We start from the raw sequence: 24,357 nt of genomic DNA, 5'->3' as shown, positions 1-24,357 counted from the left end.
AAGCTTGTTGGGCGGATTTCAGTATGTGGAGGATAACATGCCATTAGAAGACAACAAATTCTTCCTCTACAATGAGGTCAACAATCTGTATGTTGACTTGTCAAAGCTCCAAGAGTCAATGATAAGATTTTATTAATTGACACAAGAAGAGTGTGATGGGAAAGTGATATTTGTTATGAAGCTTGATGAGTGCCAAGTTATTAAAGATCAACGGTGTCGGGAGTTTTTTGGAGCAACGAATTGCACATATGTACATACACATGCATGGTGCATCGAATAAAGGATTGACCATTTTCTAGAGCCAGGTGGTTACATCAGGCCCACATGTGTACCGGTAGGACAGCATGTACATAGTGCATCGATTTTCATCCTCACCAGTATCAGTGTGTTTTTTCTATAATAATGAGGATTTGGTAGCACGTAAAACTTCTCGAGGAAGCTATCCACGGGCCGACGCCATGAGGTAAGCAGGTGTATCAGATGGCATCTAGTGGCGTTAGGAGGTCGAATGGGGTTAAGACTTGCACGTGGATACGTACGGACACAACATGGGTGTTTTCTTCTGATAATTATGCAAAAAGGTCATCATGAGAACTGTATTTAGGGACCACTTCACGTGATTGCAGGATGCATTATTGGAAAAAGTTGAGTGCCAGGTGTGCGGATGGATGCAGTTGGGTGACAACTATGCACTGCGAGGCCACTTTTTGCAATATTCGGGATCCTTTTTAGGTTAACTAAAAGGCCAAAGGTGCCCAAGTAATAAAGCTAAGCGTGGGAACTGAAAAAACTAAGAGAAGACCAGAAAAAACATGGAGAGAAGAGGAGGAACAGCCGCAACTGTGTTTTTGCTGTTTTTGAAGCCTGTTTTTGGCCATAAATTGCTCATCCGAGGTCGGATTTGAGCACTTTGACATTGTAGATTGGAGTTTTGGGCCTTCAGACGCGATGGCGTTGTCCATTTTGCCAAATTCCTCACTATTTTTCTACTATTTTGGCTGTGTAAGTTTCTCCTATGAGCGAAGCTTCTGCTCCAATTTGTGATTGTATCTATCATATTTTACCCATATTGTGTGAGCTATTTGCCCCATTGCTGTTGGCCCAAGCTCAACTGTATCTAGTCATCAGAAATTCTCCTCTTTTTAGCTGAATTTTTTGGGTGTGTGTGTGTGTGTGTGTGTGTGTGTGTGTCTGTGTGGAGTGGGTAAATGGGTAGTCTCTCTCCTTTCACTCCATCGGTGTGTTCCCTATCTTGGCCAGGTGGGTTTCGTAAGCTGAGTGGTGCCCCATAGTTTGTGTGTGTGTATCATCCCAAGAGTGTGTGTCGGATCATTATAGACGCATTGTGTGTGTTTTCATCCCGCTCACATTCTTTCGGCGCCCCCACGGAGAATCTTCTTTGAGTACCTTCAGTTTCGGGATTACAGGTTGTAGATTGCAGACTACAGGTTACAGATTACAGATTATAGGTTACAGATACAGGTGTTAGACACAGGTACAGGTAGCTGGAGTAGAGTGATATATTGGCAAGTGGAAGTCACTTGCAGTTGCCGTGGGTATGCATCAATTGGCGCCTGTTTGAGCGCATTGTAGCTGGTATTGTACGTTACTTCTGGAAACTGCCATTGTACGCCTTTGTGGAGCCATACTTGGTTTTATTTGGCAGTCCTATCCATTTCTAAGACTTGGTCTGGAAGATATTCATTGATGAAACTTGACTATACGAGATTTGCATAAGCTTTTGTGAGAGGGTCGATAGCATGAGGTTTTGTTGAGCTGGGGGATTCTCAAATGTGATATCCTTTCGGTGATACATGTGGATGGAGCATCCTTTTCATGACCTCGCCATAAGCTATGTAGTAGTGATTCCTACTTGATGCTCGGGTTCTATTCTTGGCATATTATGCATACATATACAGTCTATGTTTTGGGTTCTTACTACTCTACTTCTGGGGAAACTCTGCCAAAATTTTTCCAAGTTGTGATGGCTGGTTTTTTGGTCTTTTGAGCCATTTATGTTGTTATGCTGCTGAAATTCTGGCAAAATCAAGGATAAGTCAGATGTGCCTTCTTGGGAGCTGCATGGTTGTCTTTAGTGGATGATCAAAACGGACCTCAATTCACTCCTTTTCATTTAACACAAAGAATCCAAATAAATGTTCATGTGTCCAAGAATATCTTTTTCCAGCAGCGCATAGTCTTTATGTTTGGGCCAAGAAGATTAAGAGAGATACTAGAATGCCCTTTGCCTGTTGTAATTCCGATGATTAAGTATGAAAACTCATTTGATGTGCATGTGTTTGTTCTTATCTAAAGACAAGCTCCATTGAAGTTTTTAGGGATTGAGTCAGTCAAAAGTTTTTTATTCTTGCACGTGTGTTTGAAGGGGTTCTCAAAGCATTAAAACTTGGGTAGCCATGGCTTTCTCTTATCTGGAATTTCATGGAGGAAGTGATGAAGATGTCGAAGACTTTTTGGAACAAATGGAGGTTGCCTACATTAGCAATCAGATAAATGACCCAGCACAGATGTTACATCCTCTCCAGATTTGTTTGAAGAGTGATGCACAAGTTTGGTCCAAATCATTTGAGGAGGAGTTGTGTGTGGCTGATCCACCTGTAATATTGAGTTGGGACAATCTAAGGCATGGATTGGAAGTGGAGTTTGTGAAGACAGAAGATCCTGACAAAGTGTGGCAAGAAGTACAGGGTTTGGTGCAAAGGGAAGGTGAGCCAGTAGATGCATACATACGTAAGTTTTCAATGGCATGGGAGCAAATGTGTAAGGCCTTAGCACCATAGGTACCCCCACCTAACATAATGAAGAAGGACACGTTCTTGGCTGGTCTTTGGGAGAATATACATTGAAGAGTGGAACTAAAGAAGCCTAGAACATATGAAGATGCATTAGAGGTGGCAAGTAACAAAGAGTGGAAGCTGAGGAAAATAAGCCAGCTAGGGGTAGAGTCTTTGCCCATAAGGTTTGAATTTCAGCCTATGGATTCTTTGCAAGGTCGCATGCCAGGGGTTCATCATGAACCGGTGGTTTCTATTACTCCTCAAGTTATGCCAGCAGTGGTCACTACAGCAGTGCAAGATGATGGGCTAAGGCAAGACATGAGGCAAGTGGAGATTTTAATGAAGAATCTCAGCCTAAACATGCTAAGTCAAGTGGGAAATAATCAAGGTCAAGGGAGGTTTGAAAATCAAGGAGGTGAAGAAATACCTAGGAATGGTGTTGGACAAAGCAATGGTAGGTTCTGGAGGCAGACGCCCACATGTTATGATTGCGGAGAGTTGGTCCACATCAGCCCACAATGTGATAAGCCACCAAGAATGGGAGGAGACATGTATCCATTGCCAAGACAGGTGCTAACTAGGTCAAATGATTATGGCATTGAAATTAAGGGAGAAGAAGGAACAAGTGGATTAACCCAAGAGGAAAAGGGAAAGACAAAAGTGATAAGTGTAGTCACCTTGGCCAAAACATCAAAGCTAGAGGATACATTAGTGATGCCTATTGGGAAGAGGATCATAGAGGACAAGGAAGGAAGAAGTGCCCCAGGTCCTAGTAAGAAGATGGGAAAGAGCCATGAAGGCGAAGATGTCAAGGCCAAGAGGAAAAGAAGGGCTCGTCGCAAGTTTCATGTTTCAGATTTTCCACTCGGGGATGGGCAATTAAGCTATGACTTGAAGGAGGATCTTACGAGCAGGAAAGCCGATGTTACTTTTGGGCAGCTTATAGATATGGTGCTGAAGCTAAAGAGACAATGGAAGAGGATGGTTAACCCAATGGAGAGAGATCCAGAGAGAGGTTCAGTAAAGGTGTTGACAATGGATGAGCTACCAGATATTGTCCAATAGTAGATGTGTGGCACAAATGAAAAAATCTAGGACAAGGTTATGTTGATGATGGAGCCCAAATATGTGTCATAACACACTCATGCATTGAGAAGATGGGTCTTACAGTGACTGGGGTGTCAGGCTTTCGGATCAGATTGGCAAACCATCAGAAAGTAAAATGTTTGGGTGTTTTAAAGAGCTTAGAACTTGAGGTGTATGATGCAAAGGTAGTGGTTGATTTTCATGTGATGCCAGCGGGGTTGGGAGCATATCCTATTATATTGGGCCATGGTTATGTGCAGTGTGAACTGTTCAAGATTGGAGACGGGGTACAATTAGCCTCTATGGAAAGACAGATGCCAAGAAGCTATATAATATGGACACAAGGAAACAATTAGAAGAGATTTATGAAGATGAGGATGAGTCTAGTGATGAAGACTATTCCACAGTGACTGATGAGGACAATGATAGTACTACCAGCAGTGATGAGGATGTTGATGTTGCATTTTTTTTTATGGACAAAGAAATCCATGAGTCTGGTTTAGTCACATTTGCAAAGGAGTTCGAAGATGAAAGTGAAGGGCCTTATGAAGTGATTGAAGGGCTGATGCAAACCAAGGTTGAATTGTCAAAGAAGCAGGAATTGATGACACAAATGATCAGTGGAGACCTCTCAGCTATGGAGAATGAGATATATTTGCACATGTTGGCTAGTTTCCCTGATTTATTCATTACTTAATATGAAGAGATTAGAGGGTTCAAGGGAAAAGATATGCATATAGAACCGATGGTTCGTCATTTGGCATAGAGGGTGCAGAAGATGTTTGTTTGTCTCTGTCTAGTGGTGCATCATACATGCTATGAGATGTGCGCTATGTTCCTCAGCTAAGATAGAGCTTGATCTCAGTGAGACAATTAGCAAATTTTGGTTGTCACACACTTCTTAGAGAGGAGTCTTTTCATATGCATTGAAATTCATTAGTGATTGTCAGAGAAGCCCGCAACGGCTTGGTATATCCTATGCATGTGTCTGAGGTTCGAGATGGCATAGTCTCGGTTTTGTTGTTGGCATGCTTTGAGCAAGAGGCAAGATGTGTCTTCTTAGCGGGCTCCACCATGCTCATGAGATAGAACATTTAGTTGTGCAGGACATGCTAGTAGACTGTGTAGAGACAGAGATAGAGCGACAGTGCTCTAGTGAGACACAACAGGTGTTGTCAAAGTATGTACAAGTAGAGGTAGAGCAGTTTTGCTCCCTACAGACACAGGTAGAGATGACAGGCATGGACTTCTTTGATATGCTCATGTTAGAGGTTGATGAGCTGGTGCCATGATACACAGTTCCACCTATGGATGAGAGAGAAATAGCCATCCCAGTGTTGACGATGACACATTCATACGCGATGAGTAATCTTGATGATATAATACGTGCAGATAGCACAGGGAAGGTGAGTATAACAAAGTTTGTGCAGATTTCATCAGCGTTGGGCATCTCATGTTCAATTTGTTAGTGTCAAGGCCCGACCTAGCAGATGCAATGAGAGCATTTGCAGCAGGGGTTGTCAGTTGTACGATGCCTGACACTAGCATGATGATTCCTGGATCTTTGCAAACCATATAAAGCTATCTACGGGATCTACATGCATGCTCTACCATGGATACACATGCTCGCTTACCACTAGAGCTGATACAACTGCATGTAGATCGACTGAGTAAGGTAGTGGGCATAGATTGAGAGAGTCTCTCACCTAGTTTCTTGTACATACTAGTAGTTTAGCTATTAGGTCTCACTTATTGGCACATTGCCTTTAAGTGGGAGTTTGTTGGGGTAAAGGCGTTGCGCCTTTTTCCAGGGCCAAATGTCCGGTGTCAGACCGTCCGCCCATCGTGTGTACGTATTCTTATTCATTATATACATATGAATAAGGATATCCTCACTCATAATACATCCTGAGGTTGCTCCACCCACACACTTGTGCTTCTCCCCTTCCCGTACGCACTGCATCGTGCACGCATGCATCATTGCACACGTGCCCTCACAAGAACTTATATCTTCTTGGCTCTTGAAGCTCTACAAAATCCTCATCCAAAAGGAATCTCTTCATGTTGTTCTCAAGGGTCAACATCCTCTCTCTCTCTCTCTCTCTCTCTCTCTCTCTCTCTCTCTCTCTCTCTCTCTCTCTCTTCGCACATGTATTTGATGTGTGATTGAGTTTAAGTTAATGCTTGCTTTGCAATTTCATACTCGAATATGCTCAATGTTACAAAATTGATTGATTACTCTAGTTAATCTATTATTTCCATTGTACTTTAATTCAAATTATGTGACACTATCTCGATGAGTATTTACTCATGTAGTTGTACGAAAGGTTAGGACTCTATTCATATCACTCAATACGTGGTGGACCTTTTACTACCATAAGTACAAAACCAAGGTATTCCTACAATAGTCCTACTTTCAGCTATCTTTACGGTAGAGAGGTCTAGATAGAGTGGCCTCCTTGCCTCAAACAAAAAGATGATAGATCAATTTGTAGTGATGAGAACCCATGTTCATGGACATCTCTAGAGAAGACACACCCTAGGTTTGACCAACAAGGCCCTCTCCTAGTACCACAAGCATCTCTACTGCCAAATCCTACAAAACCAAGGTATTCCTACAATAGTCCTACTTTCAGCTATCTTTACGATAGAGAGGTCTAGATAGAGTGGCCTCCTTGCCTCAAACAAAAAGATGATAGATCAATTTGTAGTGATGAGAACCCATGTTCATGGACATCTCTAGAGAAGACACACCCTAGGTTTGACCAACAAGGCCCTCTCCTAGTACCACAAGCATCTCTACTGCCAAATCCTCACCCTTCAGCACGGGTTGCAATAGCATGTGCTTCCTTTCATGATTGAAAAAATCAACTCACTTATAACCTCAACCTGATAGAAAACTCTCTCTCTTAGGTTTTTGAAGCACTTAGTTGTTTAACATACTTACTCCTATGTATAAGAAGAATCACAACCTGTATAGCTGGCACCCATGCATAGTGATAGCTTTTGTTCGATGTATATGTACAATTTGTATAAGAAGATTTACGTACATGTGGGACTCAAAACATCGACTAAACTTTTCCAAGAACATTCTCATCATCAAGGAAAAACATCTCACGATCTGGCATTTTCGAGAGAGAAACTTCCTGAAATCATCAAGGAAAAACATCTCACAATGTGGCATTTCTGAGAGGTAGGCTGGCATGCCAAGATTACTTTGGCGTGTGTGGCTAAGTGATTAAACTCTAACAATTTGATGGCCTCCTCTTCAATGGGCCATAAGTCCTTCATAAGAAAGGTTAAATACTAAGTAATCTGCATTAGAAGAGCATGGGAGAAAAATAGAAATTTTTCCATATTGTCAAAATAAAGGCGGCCTAAAATAAAAACACATCCTTGAAAACAAAATTTAAAAAGGTGTTAAAAATAGGAGTGAGAAGTGAAATCCTCAAGTGTCAAAGCTGCCTTTGTAGACTTTTTATATCCACTAATTCTAACCTTAACATCTTCCAAGGTTATAATGTTCCAAAACTGGTATTCTTGATCTATACAATCCAAACATCTTGAGGTTATCTTTAAAAAGAAAATGCAAAAAATTGTGGCACTACCTTTGGATGTGTGTGTGTGTGTGTGTGTGTGTGTGTGTGTGTGTGTGTGTGTGTGTGTGTGTGTGAGAGAGAGAGAGAGAGAGAGAGAGAGGGAGGAGGGGGTAGGTGGTTGGGTGGTTGTACCTATTTTTTTTTACCCATCACATGGGAAGGTTAGAGAAAAGCATGCCCTTTTTACAGAGGCTCAAAAAACCTCTACCTCAGCACTCTCCTTCTCTCTGCCTTAGCTTGAAGAGTTTGGAGTTTGAACCAAAAAACCCTTAATTATGATATCTTATGACAAAGATGCATGTGCAATATATGTTAGCAGGTAGTGCTACTTCTTGACCCCATAGAGTACCAACTTTCATGGTATTTTTCAATACAACAGAGGTCACTCTTGTTGGAGCTATATATGGCTCACTCTACTCAACTTGGTCTCACCTATATATTTGTATCTTGTTATCAATATGAATCAGTCTTTGGGAGCGTATATGGTGTGTCTCTTGTCTCGTCTCTCTCTCTTTCTCTCAACATCTCAACATGGTATCAGAGCGATAACGATCACGGGCCGATTCAATTCATGGTGACAAAAGAGTATGTGTATGCGATTTGCATGTAAGATTCAAAATTGCTACAAATTTTATTTTTGAGCGTTGATTCTTGTTAACTGTGGTTGTTTTGTGTTAAAAAGAATATGATTAGTGTTTTGTGTGGCGTTTATTGCTAATCAATCTAATCGTTGATTACGTTTTCTTGTTGATGACACCCTGAACTTCATCTCAATTTTTCGGGGTGTTCTGCTCAAAATTTGGAGAAACGGGAAAAGCGCCATGGAGCATAGCGCAATGGCCCTTTTCATCCAAAACTTGTTCGTCTCCTCGAGCTCTTCAATTTGAGTTCTAGGTTTGCGTCAATCGGAGTTCGCAGTAGAAAGTTATATTGTTTTTACTGCAATTGAGCTTGACGTAGCTTTCTTTGTCCTACTTCTTCGTGAAGCGTCCGCGATCGTTTTTCTTATTTTGGCGTTAAATTTTTTGAGAAGATTTAGCTTTTTGCTATTCGTATTGTGGCCGTCAATCTTGCGTTTCACGCCACTCTATTTTGAGGACTCTTTTATTATTAACGTCTTCTTTACCCTGCCTTTTTTGGGTGACGTCTCTCACATCTTTGGACGTTCCTTGAGCATCCTTCTTACGTTTATCGTTGACAAAACGCAGTCCTCATATCTCTCTCATTCTCAATTGCGGCCTTCACCATATATGGTGTGCAAATTCTACGATCTTATCTTATACGTCTTCTCGCAACAAGATATGGCTATGAATATTCTCGTCAACGGCTTTCCTTCTGGCCAGCGTTTTGTTCCTCTTTTCCAAGGTCAAGGTTTTCCAGGCTGGAAAGCAAAGATGTTGTTAATTCTTGAAGGTGATGAACTCTCCGATGTTGTTCTTGGAAATCGTGTTTGTCCGCCTCAGCCTGTTGATACGGATAATGATAACGTGCTTATCACTGAAGGACCTATATTTGAAGATTGGAATGTTGCCTAGATACGGATTGGCAACGACGTGATAAAGCAGCTCGTCGGTATATTCTTTCTGCTCTTACTAATTCCCTTTTGCTTGATATGTATGAACTGCATACTTCCCATGACGTATGGAAGTACCTTATTGCAAACTTTCAGAAGAAATCTGTCACAGAAATACTTTATTTGAGAGGGTTGCTTAACAAGTTACAATATGAAGTTGGTACTACCATGACGGGACATATTGGATCTTTCAAATCTATTAATAATCAACTTGCTGCTGCCGGTGATCCTGTTCCACAAAAGCAACTGATTACACTTCTCCTTGATACGGTGAAGGACTCTTCTTATGATAACATTGTTACTATTCTCTCTAATAAAGATGGTCTTGATTTCGACCAAGCCTGCATGTCTTTAATTGAATACTCTCAACGTCAAGAACGTCGTAATGTTGGTCATGATACATCTATGATTTCACAAGAGGAGACTGAGTCACAACAGATGGAACGTGATTTTTATGCTCGAAGGCATCAAGGAAACCGCAGAGGTGGCCGTCGCGGTAATATTTTCTCTCGTCTCAAATTTCCTAATAAGCAACGTTCTTACTGCAACAGAAATGGCCATACTGAAGATGATTGTTGGGCACGTCAATATGATGAAGAACACAATATTACCACAAAACAACCACGTTTATCTAGAGACTCTTCTTCTTCTTCTTGTGAATATTGTGGACGATCTGATCATCCCACTCATATGCGCTATAAGCATCGATTCGACGCAGATCGGAATAGAGCATATGCTATTGAACATCGAAACAACATTGTACCAGAAACAAGCTACGTCATATGTTCAGTTGCTCTAAACATAATACTTCATGTACGTGATGGATCACTTTTTATTGTCGATTCTGGTGCTACAGGAAATATGACATATCAGTCTAAGTGGCTCCATAACTATCATCCACTGCCAGTTCAACGTGTTGTTTATCTTGCTGATGATACTACTTGTCAAGTAAAGGGTATTGGAGACTTATATCTTGGTACCTTATCTTCTTCCACTCGAATTTTGCGAGGAGTATTACATGTACCAGATCTTCAACATAATCTTCTTTCAGTTGCTAAACTTGTTGATCTTGGTCTGTTTGTTGGATTTGATCATACCAAATGCCGAATTGAGAAAGATGGACAGACTATAGCCATTGCTCCTCGAAACGGTAATTTGTTTGAACTCTTTCTCAACGATGCTGTAGCAAATGTTGTCACTGCTCCAAGTGATCATGATTGCAAAGTATGGCATCACCGTTTTGTTCATGCTGATTTCTCAAAACTCCTTGATCTTCAACGTCGTGATCTTGTTCATGGCATGGATCTTAAAGCCCATCCCCATATGGGAATTTGTGAATTTTGTGCTCTTGGGAAACACAATCGCAAACCCTTTCCTCTTTCAAATACAACTCATTCTCATGACATATTGGATCTTGTTCATACTGATATATGTGGACCTCTACCTTCTTCGAGATCACAATATCGCTACTTCATTACTTTCATTGATGATTTCTTAAGGTATACCACTGTATTTCTACTTAGACAAAAATCTAAAGCCTTATCTGTTTTCAAACAATTCCACAAGGCTGCGGAACTTCAAACTGGTCGTCGCCTTAAGAAGCTTCGTAGTGACAATGGAGGCGAATATGTTTCTCGAGAGTTTGTGAGTTACTGTGCTGATAGTGGAATTCATCATGAACACACTATTCCATATTCGCCTCAACAGAACGGTATTGCTGAACGAAAGAATCGCACTATTCTCAATGTTGTAAGATGTATACTGATTCATTCTGGCTTATCTCGTGTTTTTTGGGTTGAAGCTACTTTGACACCAGTATTTATTCAGAATCATCTTTCTACTACTACACCCTCTGGTAAGATACCCATCACAGCATGGACAGGTGACATTCCTTCTGTATCTCATTTTCGAACCTTTGGATGTATTGCTTATATTCATGTTCCCAAAGAAACGCGAACAAAGCTTGATGCTCCTGGTCTTAAAGTTATTTTTATTGGATATTCTGACACTTCCAAAGGCTACAAATTCTATGACCCTTCCTCCAAGAAAGTAATTGTGAATCGTGATGCTACTTTTAACGAACAGCTTATGGGAGGCTCATGGTCCATGGATGATTCTAATGATACTAAATCATTGCTTCAGACTTTTCCATTTCTTTCAGAAGATGAAACTCTTCCTATAGAGCAACTTTCCTCTTCACAACCATCCATTCCGAATGTTACCAATGATGATATTGATATTTTTGTTGATCTGCCTATTGATTTTGAACATGGCTCATGTCATGTTTATGATGACGATATCGCTGATAATGCTTTTTCTACTTCCGAAGATCCCATTACTTATGATGAAGCCATCTCTTCACCACAAAAGGATCAATGGCAAGAGGCTATGGAAGCAGAGTACGATTCTCTTATCTCTAAAGGTACATGGATACTAACTGAATTACCTCCTGGTCGTACAACTATTAAATGTTAGTGGGTGTATAAGACAAAAGTAAAAGCAGATGGATCTTTTGACAAGTTCAAGGCGCGTTTAGTTGCAAAAGGTTACTCCCAAGTAGCTGGTGTTGATTATCAAGAGACTTTTTCACCAATTGTTCGCATTACAAGTGTTCGAGTTTTATTGGCATTTGTTGTTCAATTTGATTTAGAAGCTCATCAAATGGATGTGCGAACTGCTTTTCTTAATGGTGACTTGGAAGAGGAAATTTATATGAAACAACCAGAAGGGTTTGTTATTCCAGGTAAAGAAGACCTTGTTGCTCAACTCCATAAGGTACTATATGGTCTCAAACAAGCTTCGCGAGCCTGATATACAAAATTTGATCTTTTTCTCACCTCTAAAGGATTCATCTCTTGCTCGTCGTACCCCAACTTATACATAAAACGCCAAGGTAGCAGTTTTTTGATTCTTGCTCTTTATGTGGATGATGCCATCCTTGTTTCCAATGATTTGGGATTTCTGCAGCAAGTGAAAAAGTTATTGTCTTCTGCATTTGATATGGTGGATCTTGGAGAGATTCACTCGTGTCTTGGCATTCAAATCCAACGGAACCGTACAAAAGGTATTTTATTCCTTCGACAGTCAAAGTTTATTGCAGATACTATTCAAAAATTTGGTATGGAATCTGCACATTCAGCCAACACACCTTGTCTTGCGAGCTCTACGAAGAACACTTCTGACAATGGCGGCGGTCAACTTGTCACAAATCAACCTTATGCTAACTTGTTTGGATGTCTTCAGTTTGTTGGCATGAACACTCGTCATGATATTCTGTTTGCTGCTAATTATCTTGGACAACATCTTGTATGTTCTTCTCTTAAGCATTGGTCTGCTGCAAAGCGTGTATTGAAATACTTGAAAGGCACTACAGATTTTGGTTTAGTCTATCGACGACAACTCACATCGAATTCTATACAATCTCTTTCTCTTTTGGGTTACACAGATGCAGACTAGGCAAGCTCACATTTATCTATGCGATCTACTAGTGGAAATTGCTTCTTTATAAATGGTTGTCTTGTTTCTTGGACCAGCAAGAAACAACGTTGTGTTGCAGTTTCTACGACTGAGTCAGAATATGTTGCGGCATCACTTGCAGCTCGTGAGTTGATTTGGCTTCGACAAATGCTGGTTGATATTGGTCACTCTCCTCTTTCTAGCACACCCTTGCGGTGTGACAACCAAAGTGCTATTAGTCTTGCAAAAGACTATGTTCAACATAATAAGTCAAAGCACATTGCTGTCCATTATCATTATGTCAGGTATGAAGTACACACAGGAACCATTATGGTTGAACACTGTCCAAGTGACCAAATGATTGCATACATTTTGACCAAAGGCCTCAACGAGTCACGTTTCATCCTCTTGTGGTCGGAGCTTGGAGTTGCTTCGACCTCACTCTTTCTAGATTAGCTTCTTTGCTATTGTAATAGCTTTGTACATATGACATTGTAATATTTTAGGTAGCATGCACTATGCACACTCCACATTTGCACATTGTGATCTCTAAGTCACTTGAATATTTGTACATAGATGCACAATTCACTTTCACATCATCATTGTTGGTTCATATTTTCACATTGTATAGGGGCTTGGGTTTTTCCCTTGAACTCCCCAAGGGTTTTTTTATCCAAAGCTAGAGACCTTTGTTTGAGTGGGGGTGTTGGAGCTATATATGGCTCACTCTACTCAACTTGGTCTCACCTATATATTTGTATCTTTTCCTCAATATGAATCAGTCTTTGGGAGCGTATATGGTGTGTCTCTTGTCTCGTCTCTCTCTCTTTCTCTCAACATCTCAACAACTCTGGCACCCCTTGTATGATCCTCCACATAAATGTCATTTTGATTTTGAAACAAAGATCATATTACGAGCAAAATGCTAGGAGATTATTCAAAAAAAAAATGGTCCAAAAATTGGCCATCACAGACTATAATTCTAATGCTACTGATTAAAAGATGATATAGGTTATTACTGGCTCTTGTGACACTTCCTTCTTGCTAGTACAAGATTATCTCACAACTATATCTTTTCATACATGACTAAACTGGTAAAATAGCATGTTTATTGTGCTTTTTTATATTGCTTCTCTAACTTACTCAATTCCAGAACCTGGGGAGCTATTGGTTTGTAATGGATATTGTTACTTTTTGCATGATGATCCGTAATGTCTCATTGTGTATAGGCTATGAGTTCCTGGTCCTTTGCTTCTGTATTTGATTAAAGGTCTTGATCGTTTGCTACTCTTGCATTGTATGTATACTTTTCATCTTGTTTGTTGTTTTGCTAACATACCATCCCAGCACCACTTATGTAGAGAGTAAGACTAGCTATCATTGTTTGTCACTTTCCTTATGACTACTCTATGCTGTGCAGAATAATCTCGGGTACTATTACTCTAACATCTTGAAAATTGAGTACCAAGGGCTGACCCTTGTGGTTTTATCTAGATGGTTTCTAATTACTATCTGCTATTTTTATTTGGATACTTACTTGGACAGAGGTGTTATGTGCCGTAGATCTGGTTGTTTATTATCTCTTAATATCTTTTAAACACCTAGTTTCTATTGGCTATCTGTTTTGGTATTTCCTAATTGTAGACTACTTACCATACTGGCCTTTGTATTCAAGTGGTTCTTTAAGGGCTTGTTGGCTTACTAAATTCTTCTTTCATGATTATAGATGGCCTAGCTATAACTCTATGATTATGTCTAAGCATGGGTGACCTAGTTATACGCCTATTTACCTAGCTTGTCACAATATGCTCTATGCATCCCTTTGATAGGCTGAGGTCATTGCCCCTATTAAGGTTTTTTTATTACAATCTTCATTGCCTTAATATTTGGGTTATTCTTTGTGATACCAACATTCTCCTCTTGGATACCTCTCTATGAGACCTAGTGTTTTTCTTGAAGAATGTATCAGGTAGGGTGACTGATATTCATGTGGATAGTCTTCCACTGCTACCGGCATGCTCCTTAGACATTTAATTGAATACTCCTTTCCTTTCCTAGGATGCTGACCAACTGTTATTGATATCATTGAACATAAATCTACATAGATTGTATGGAAAGGTTTTTATTTTTGATGATCTGCTAGAGTTTATGCAGGACCTTACTCATTGTTGGAATTAGGGTTGCAAAGAAACACAGACAGCTTGGAGGGAGCTCGATAGAACAAAGCTTAAAATTCCCATAGCAGGTAAAAGAATCAAGATGTTCACGAGGAGACATGATAATGATCCTTTTGATTCACAAAAACATGATGATGAAGAACCTGATGACATTGCTACAGATGAGGATGAAGAAGCAAAGGATGACCTTCTAAACTTTGCAGAAGATGAAAATGACGTCCAAATATTTGTGGATCTTACTAAAGATTAAACCTACATAAGGAAAATGTTGGCATATGCCGGAGGATGTGCAGGTTCAGAAGGGGTGGATGTCGTGCCGTGGCATGTACATAGTTTGAAATAAAAACATTCACCTCACTTTTGACACTTCTCGATGCATGGAAAGAAAAACAATAATGTACATATTGTGATATATGCTAAAGCGGTTAGTGCAGTCGCTATCATGTGCATACTTATCTGAGGAATTGTGGCCTTGGATGTGGTGCTTTGCGTGCTTATCCACTTTATAAGATTGATAATTTAGTTTGACAATGTACATATTCCAAGTGTTTCATGGTGGCACACTCATCTCGCCTATAAAGATTTATGCGGACAAATACTGTCGAAAATAACAGCTAACAGTTGTCGTTGCAGAATTGCATGGAAAGTGACCCAAAATGGTATCTTGATGAAAAATGATGCATATATATGCCTTTTATGCTTATGCAAGTGATCCCACAAATTTAGGGATTTTTAAAACTCCGTTTGGGATTTTTCACATAAAAAATGGTATTTTTTTGGTACAAATGAGATGAAAATAGCTTAGTTTTGGTCCAAAGTGGAAAAATGGCCTAAGAATTGACACATCAACTCAAAATTCCGTTGGGAAGAGAGAGAGGGCTGCTCTTTATAGAAAAAACCTACAATTTTTCTCTATTGTGCAATAGCTTCCATGGTTGCCCAATCTATGTGTGCTGCAGTCCTGCCTCTTCTCAATCTTGTATCTAAGCTTGTGAGAGAGTGAACTAGGGTTTCCCCTTATCAAAATGGTGTGTGGACTTCAAATTAGAAGCTCTTGAATCTCTAAAAATTCAGAAAATCGTCTCCGTGAAGGTGGAAGCTCGAGCATTCCTTTCAACTGTTTGATGTTGCGACTATGTAATTGGGGGCGAGGCTACATGGATACTATGAAAGAGGTTTGGGTTTTGATTGAGAGTTTTGCTCGTACGAGCATTGAGGTTTCATGGCTGAAACTTTAGTGTTTTTAAATGGTCAAAATAACCACAATTAACAAGAATCAATCCTCAAAAATAAAATTTATAGCATATTCTGAATGTTACATGCGAATCGCATACACATACTCTATTTTGTCACCATGAATTGAATCGTCGCGTGATCGTTACCGCTCTAATACTGTGTTGAGATGTAGAGAGAAAGAAAGTGAGACGAAACAAGAGACACACCATGTACGCTCCCAAAGATTGATTCATATTGAGGGCAAGATCTAGGTGAGACCAACTTGAGTAGAGTGAGCCATATATAGCTCCAACAGTATGTGGATGAAGACAGACATAAGCAAATTCATTTCTTTAAATTTAAGAGTTTTATTTTTGACACATCATCTTAACCATTGTTTTGACAAGTATTGTTTGCAGGTAACTTAGCAACTAAGAACAATTGCTTTCTAATGAAGAGGTATGTAATGAAAATAAAAAATCACTTATTTATTGTAGGTGATAGGTGGCAAAAGCTAAGGCCCGGATATGACATTTATGGACATTTCATTATTTAATTTCTTTTTTATGAGCTATGGCCATTTATGTCTAGTTGGCCAGTTTGTATCTATTTTGAGCACTCAAGAAATCTATAAATAAATACGTGCAAGAGAAAATTGCTCACCCTTGCACGGAGGGAGATTGCACCTAGTGCCTGTGTAGTTCGTCTCTTCTCTTCTCTATCCTCTCTCGCCGTATCGATGTAGCACTCCGCTCTACGAGGTGCACCTGCACGCGCTTTCTCTCCCTTTGCCTCTCTATGTTCACGTACGACTTTAATTACATACTCATGTGATTTGCCAGGTATGCAGATTTGTCTATTTCATGGGTTGTAGCATATAGTTTTTGATATTTTGTAGGGATCTCTACACCTCCGTCTATAACACTCCCTTTGGTGGTAGCGAATATCGTAGGTTTGGCTTCCTATGAAGGTGCATAGCTTGCCTTAACAACTTGTTGGTTATGTCTTCTTGCTCAGTTTTGGCTCCACCTGGGTGGTTGGTTGGTTTGTTGGTGTTTGGAGCCTTTCGAATGGTGATGGAGCTCATGAATCTCCCCTTAATCGTGGATGGTATGTTGCTCAAGTCTGTAATCTATTTTGATTACTCTGCTAAGGTCCCTTACAACCTTTTTGAGAAATGTATAGGTAAGGGCTCTTTGTATAGCCTTAGACTTAGTGGTGACATTGATCTTTAGAATAATTGAGCTCATTGTAATTCTTTATGGCTCTATGGCTCCTTGTGAACATGGAGGTTTATATGCTTCTTAGTTTTCAATTTAACATCACTTACTCATTTAAATGAGTACTCCTGAGAAAAAGTGAAAATCATTATGGCTTGCATAAGATGTTGAGAAGAATTTAATAAAAAGAGGCTTCTTCGTGAGAAAAAAAACAAGTAAGTAACATTAAGATTTTAAAACAATTGTTATCACAATAAAATATTATGTTTTTTGAAAGCAAGCATAACAATGAACCATTCGAATTAGAATATATTCCAAAAGCACAAAAACAATGGTTAAACAAGGTGAAAATTCACCATCCCAAAGCATTAAAAACAAAAAACAAATTGAAAAAACAAAAAGTATAAAAAGATGCTAAAGATTATGTGTGAGTCAAAATTCAATGTCCCTCTTTAAAGAGAGAGAGAGAGAGAGAGAGAGAGAGAGAGAGAGAGGTACACAAATGTCAACACCCTCTCACAAGGACCTACAAAAGATAACTAACAAGGAGAGATTTCACGATGGCTTTCCAGAAAGGAAATCAAGATATGATGGAAATACACACATAATATATAAATTAATATTTGTATTTTGGCTTTATAAAAAACACAATAGAGAGAGAGAGTCACAATCACTTGTCTTTATGAAAAAAGCTCTTTATTGTTTAAAAGCTTTAAAAATAAAAAAAGTAGTCCCATCCTAAGAAAAAAGAAGAAGTATAAATTGTGTGTTCATGTTCAAAAGAATATTACATGAAGAAAAAAAAAAAAAGAGAAAGCCTTAAAAAATCATGCTAGGCTCTGAAATGAAATGAAAGGGACCCATTTGACAAACCCCATGGTAACATTTAAGATAAGTCGCCATCATTGACACTAAAAACATTGGAAGGATGCCTATCCTCACCCAACACTAAGGCTTCTTTTAGAAAGCCAAAAAGAAAGTTTGTTGCTAAGTGACACAATGCAACAACCTTTATCCAATGGTCCACAATTGCACCCAAAACCAAGCCTTTGCTAAGGCCTTATGAAGCCCCAAAAGATAAAGAATTATATTGAGAGTTAAAAGAGAGATACTAAGAGATGCCTAATCGCTTGCAAGGAGGCCAAAAAGTAGAGAGTGTAAAGGCAAATTGGCAATGTACAAGTAAGTAAGAAGGCTATAGAACATCCACGATAAAGATGGAGAGAGGTACATTGAGTAAATTGTACAAAGCTCCAGACAATGCCTTTAATGGTACATTATACAAAGCCCCACTAGTGAATTGACTCCAAGCACAAGTCCCACATGAGGCCTCTTCTGAACCAATGTGAATTTTTTAAGAACACGTTACAGTTGGGGTTAACCAAACACGTCCATTAAAATGGAATATTCTTCGATTTTTGGAAATGTATATTTGAACATGGACCCACTGTTCCGGAAAAATTAATTTTCCAAATATACAAAATTCCTTTCTTTGATTTTGTCAAGAGGAAATTTTAAAAAATTAGGTTATTTTTTTAGGTTTTCACACTATATTTTCTCTGTTTTGGGGCGGAGTTTCTCATTTTCTCCTTGCCCTCAACCGGAATTTTTGAATTTGAAAACGGCACGAAATTAAGTTGAGACATATTTTTCCCGAACACTACATCGACCTTTGGATATCATCATATATATGGTTGAGCATAGACTCAATATGAGCTAGCTCACTAGGTTGTATACTTGGTTATATTTTTTGGCCTCTTATTTAAGGCCTGGTTCACATCAATTGGGTGGAAAAAAAGCTAAGTTGGAGTCTCTTCCAAGCGGAAGGTAGTGAACTCTCTTTCTTCCATCTTGCTAATGTTGACATAAAGGTGGAGGAAGGAGATGCTCTTAAAGGTGGGCGAGAGATGATGCCGGCATCCCATTGGTTCCCTTTTTTTTTGAACAACTTTGAAATTACAACACACACATTCAATCTTCGTAGGTGGAGGCAACCCGACTCTTAAGGTGAATCTTTTCGATTGGATAAGATTGGCCAACGAGTTGGTAGAGCAAGAGCCCCTTGTGTCCAAGGTCTTGGGTTCAAACCCCCTTGACAGCTCATATGACATATAGCCGTTACGAGATGTTCCCCCATTGGTTTCTTTTTGCTGTGTAAAGGGTGGAAGAGAGTTTGGCCCCCCCCCCCCCCCGGGGGGGGGGGGGGCGGGTTGGGGGGGGGGGGGGGGGGTGAAAGAGTGAAAGAGGGGGGGGAAGGGTGGAAGAGATAAAAGCTCTTCCTTCCATGACGTGAGAGAAACTTTTATTTCTTCCAATGTCGATGTGAACTCCATTCTTTTTCCTAAGCTTTGATTGGTTGGAGCCTTCGTAACTAAGGCCAGCCTAATATATGTTTTTTTTTTGCCTTTCTAAAACAAGGCTTAATGAATTAGTGAAGAAGACACTTAGATATACATTTGACAAAGAGTGAAATAGTATTTTAATATGTAAAAAGAGTCCTTTTATTTAAGAGCGGGCCCATTTCATTAAAGTGTTTTAGAATACCAACGTGACTCCTTGTTTTAGGGGATAAAAACGATTGACGTGTGATGTGAGAGAGAGAGAGATTGAAAAACAATTGATCCCTTCAATAGGTATTACCTACGCGTCTGCATGCGAAACTCCTCTACATGGACAATCTTTCACACGTTTTGAGGATACAACTCATGGCAGGAACTGGCAGAAGAGTCCAGCCCGAAAGCACTTTGGCCTCGTCAGGACGTCAGGACACAGGATAACTCATAGTGAACTGGGCAGCTAGACAGCCTGGAGTCCTGGACTGCTTGCAGCTAGAGCTTGATTTCAAAATTCACGCCGCCCGACCCACCAGCTTTCTGGGAGAGTTGGAGCTTTCAGCGCGGCTCGCCACCATAACGTTTTCTCAGTTCCATCTCTTCTCCCCCCTCTACACACACACACACACACACACACACACACACACACGAGCGCGGGCAACTTACCCACCAGCAGATGGGGCACAATGCTGGTGCCCACACGCCTCTTCTGCCTTTGAATATGGTTGAGGGCTGTCCTGGATGTCTTCTCCAGCAAAGAATGGTTGCTACAAATGGCGCACCTCCCAAGAAGGAGCTTTTTTTTGTGGCTTTGATTTCCCTCTGCAATGGTAATTGTAATGTGTTGCATAACTACATGGCTGGATAAACTTGTGCGTTTCAGAGCTTATTATAGAGGGTCTTGATTGGGAAGTTCATGGAATACCGTGTTGCCACCGCATATCTGCGTTTTGTGCCTAGCATTTTTAATCCAAAGTGATTGATTTGGAGATGATCTTAATTTGAATACTGCTGATTTTTGCAGCTCTGCCAATTGCTTCACTATTCCCCTTCATATACTTCATGGTAAGGTCTCTATTTTCTTTGACGTCACTCAACCATATCATGGCTTGTTTCTTATATAGTCGTGCATCAAAGTGAAGCAGCTACTTGTACATTGGTTTTTGCTTTGAACTATGTCATTCTGTATGCACCATCCAGAACATGAATTGTCAAAGTTTGAGATTTATGCTTTGAATGAAGGCTAGATTTAGAGCTCTATATGATTCATAAGGGCTTCGATGGCATATTCAGGTGGAAGACTTTGGCATTGCAACAACAAAGACAATGATAGGTGCATATGCTGGCTACATAGGTATGACATTGTCTTGACTTGTGTTTTCTTTGATGCTTTGTGCCACTATGCCGGGCATCTTTTCTTAACTTTTTGTCCGGAGAGGTTTGTCTTTTTATTCTCTGTTTATATGATGCACAAAAAACTATATACCCCAGAAGGTTTGAAGACCCTCATTCATGCACAAAAGAAAGAGAGGACCCAGGGCAAAGGGGATGGGGCTGTGTAGTGGATTTTTCTTTCTTTTGGGTAGGCGGATCCTTTTGGTCAGCTGTGTTGTTGCTTCAATAGTTCCAGTTGGTGGTAATTTTGCTACAGGGATTGCCATACACACAAATTGATCTTACATCAGTAAGATCTGGAGACGGGCACATGTTCGTTGGTTTCTCCTTACCTTCTGCAGGGCTCGTTATGCTTAGCTCGTCCAAATATAGCTAATTGTTATGAAATTTGGAGCTGGATGAAGGCAATCCTGGATTTGGAGAATGTAGGGATTAAAAATTCAATCAATTAGAAACCGCCAATCCTGGTTTTACTGAATGTGGAGGATTAAAAAGTCAAGTAGCACAGCCCTTTGTAGGTTTCATTGTTTATTCGAGGAAATGTTGAATCCTCAAACATTTGCTTGCAATCTTGTGATAGTTTTTGCTAGGAATAATCATGCGATGCGTTTCAAGAGTTTTTAATATCCACACTTGCAGGATCAGCATTGATGTTTGGGCGTTTTCTGACCTCAACAATCTGGGGTGTTATAGCAGATCGATATGGTCGTAAGCCTGTCATTCTTATTGGTACTGCTTCCATGTAAATGCTAAACTTTTCTATCTTTATTTTGAGTAGCAAGTTTGCAAGCTTTTGAGAAGTTGCATCTTTCATGATCATAGAGACATTGATGTGGTTTCAGAATCATTTTCAACACAATGTTTGGCTTTAGCACCAATTTTTGGGTGGCTTTGACAACACGGTTTCTTCTTGGCATTTGCAATGGGATGCTTGGGGCGATGGGGGTAAGGTGTTATGCTTCCTTGCCATTTTGAAATGACATGGATTGATGTTGTAAATTATTAGTTCAATTGTGGATGATATAGAGGACATAATAGCGCCAAAGTATCAATATAGATTTTGAAAAGGCTTTATGAAAAATTTTATATAAAAAAAATCATCGTAAGGGATCAAAACCCTTGAGCAATCAAGCATCCTGCTCGTAGCTTAGGAGAACGATTAACTTAACCACAATCATGCAATGTGGATGAACCCATGTGTCTAGCGGTGGTTGGCAACTCTTAGTCGTGACCCAACCCTCATTGTTATTTGTAATGCCCAGTATGCTAATGGATTTTGTGAAAATGTTTGAAGCACTTCTGCAAATTTCAAAATGGCAGAAGAAAACAGTCTGGTATTCAATAAAGTGTTGCTGGAAACCCATGGAGTTTACACAAGCTCAAATGTGATTGGGATTGATTCACCGGGTCATTTGCACCTACACTGACTGGTACATGACTTATAAGTGAAAATAAGTTGCAGCGACTCACGAGTCTGATTGCAATGCGATGTTTACGGTTTTATGAACCTGCTTGCTATCCAGATCCAGGTTTCTTTTCTTAAAAGTGTTGTGGATTTACAACACTACTTTGATCATTCTATGGTGTTTAGGCATCATAACTTCATAAGGGAAATCTCTGAGGGATAGGAGAGCAGCCAGACTTGTGCTGCTGACATGGAGACCTCACATAAGTTTTCAGTGCCAGTGCTGCAACATAGTAGCTTCTACCTCCCCATGTACTGATCAATAGGCTTGCACACTCCAACCGAGAAATCAATAGCAACTCACGAACTAAAACTGTAAATAACTGAACTGAACTTAGAGAGAGAGAGAGAGAGAGAGAGAGAGAGAGAGAGAGAGAGAGAGAGAGAGAGAGAGAGAGAGAGAGAGAGAGAGAGAGAGAGAGAGAGAGAGAGAGAGAGAGAGATAGATAGATAGATTTTATTATCGTCCTCGGAGGTCAAATATGACCTATGGGACCAAAGTTACATGTGATGTAGTATGTGTATGGCTGATGAGTGACTCTCGATGCTCCAAAATTGTAGTGATGAGAGTCGCAATGGAGAGCCCACACTTTGGCTGGGAGAGGAAAGTGTGTAGGTCTAAGTTATGGCTGAAAATGTGAGAGAAGCAAGTTCGGATGTGATCAAAAGCTGAGCACTCTAGTAGTGTGTGGTACTCAGACTCTCGAACTTGCAGTGAGCATAATGTGCACAATCGATTTGACTCTTCTCCATTGCCCCAACGCCCTATCTCGCATCGAAGGAAATGGGAGCTAAGCCGAATTGCTGCGATAGTGCGTATCGCGGACAAGGGAATAGGCTCAAGCATGTAAGTGTGAGTACGGTTTCCTCTCTCAGCGAAGAACATGGTTTTGTAGTTGGGGGCAATATAGGTGGTGTAATGTATGAAGCGTGACCCACCGGATTTCTCCCAAGCCGTAATACATTGGCGTTGTAGAAAAGCTTCATTCACTTGAGAGTCAATTGAAGCATCATGTAGCAAGTGTAATGCATCCCATCTCCCAAACCACTTCTTTATGTCTTGCATCCATCCCGTGCTCAAGATCTTGCTTTTATGCGTCTTTTGAACTTTTTTGCTTGCTTCCCATGCAATTGTAGGAAGTCGATGTGAGGGGTTTTGACGCATCTTTATCATGTACTCCACAACCCTTTCCATGCCCATAACCTCAATTGGAAGAGATCCCGACTCAAGAAGTAGGAGCATATATGGTGTTTGTGTTTTAACTTGGAGAAAGTTTGTAAGAAAACGCTTTTGGACATTCTCAAACTCTTTCCAAGTAGACTTTGAGATGCTCCCGCCCCACACTTCAACTCCATAAAGAAGAACCGGTGTCACCAATGCATCAAAAAGATACTTCTTGAGAACCCAACACTTGATGTTTCCCGCATTACACATGTTCTCAAATGCATAATATGCTCTCTTTCCCGCTTCCAAACGACGCATAGCACATTCATGCCACTTGTGGTTGGATGGAACCTCAAGGCCAAGGTACTTAAAGCTCTCAACAACTTCAAGTGTCTCGTTGTTGTACACAATGCATGGCTTCTCCTTATGGTTGGTTTTCACAAGCATAACCTTTGTTTTGGATTCATTTACAATCAGTCCACTATGCAAGCAAAAGTTCTCAAGGACAACCATAAGCTTTTGTGCATCTTCTAAAGTGTGTGCTAGAAGCACTACATCATCCGCATACAACAAAAGCATGATTACCGCATTGCAAATAGTGACCTCTTCAATGCCTTCTTCTTGCATAAAGTCAAGTACCATTTGTTCCAATTGATCGATGCATAGACCAAAGAGAGTTGGTGACAATGGACATCCTTGTTTAACCCCAATAGTGCTTACAAAAATTTCTGAAATTTCTCTTCCCATGCGCAATTGACAAATCACCTTCTCATAGATTCGAGAAACCGCAAGCATAAACTCACTTGGCACTTGGAGTTCTTCCATCCTTCTCCACAAATTGTTACGTGGAATCATATCAAAGGCTTTCTTAAAGT

At 40.1% G+C, this 24,357-nt stretch overlaps 1 protein-coding gene across 5 annotated transcripts in view; it reads left to right on the top strand.

Annotated features, from left to right (window-relative positions):
* Positions 1-19,767: 19,767 nt before the first annotated feature.
* LOC147424229 (protein ZINC INDUCED FACILITATOR-LIKE 1-like) overlaps positions 19,768-24,357 on the top strand; it is a 72,830-nt gene continuing 68,240 nt past the window's right edge. For 2 of the 5 annotated variants that reach the window (XM_086500934.1, XM_086500933.1), the window contains exons 1-5: positions 19,770-20,287; positions 20,482-20,522; positions 20,751-20,811; positions 21,492-21,594; positions 21,695-21,797. In XM_086500934.1, coding sequence (XP_086357060.1) covers positions 20,134-20,287; positions 20,482-20,522; positions 20,751-20,811; positions 21,492-21,594; positions 21,695-21,797 — 462 coding nt within the window. In that variant the 5' untranslated portion in view covers positions 19,770-20,133. Of the gene's footprint in view, positions 20,288-20,481; positions 20,523-20,750; positions 20,812-21,491; positions 21,595-21,694; positions 21,798-24,357 lie in introns of all 5 variants that reach the window. The other 3 variants (XM_086500935.1, XM_086500936.1, XM_086500932.1) reach the window with 3 other exon arrangements.

The sequence above is a fragment of the Adiantum capillus-veneris genome, chromosome 26 (genome assembly GCF_014529385.1).
Source record: "Adiantum capillus-veneris isolate H3 chromosome 26, ASM1452938v2, whole genome shotgun sequence".
NCBI classification, from domain to species: Eukaryota; Viridiplantae; Streptophyta; class Polypodiopsida; order Polypodiales; family Pteridaceae; genus Adiantum; species Adiantum capillus-veneris.
Note: the sequence above shows the minus strand (reverse complement) of the source record. Positions and strands in the feature narration are given on the sequence as shown.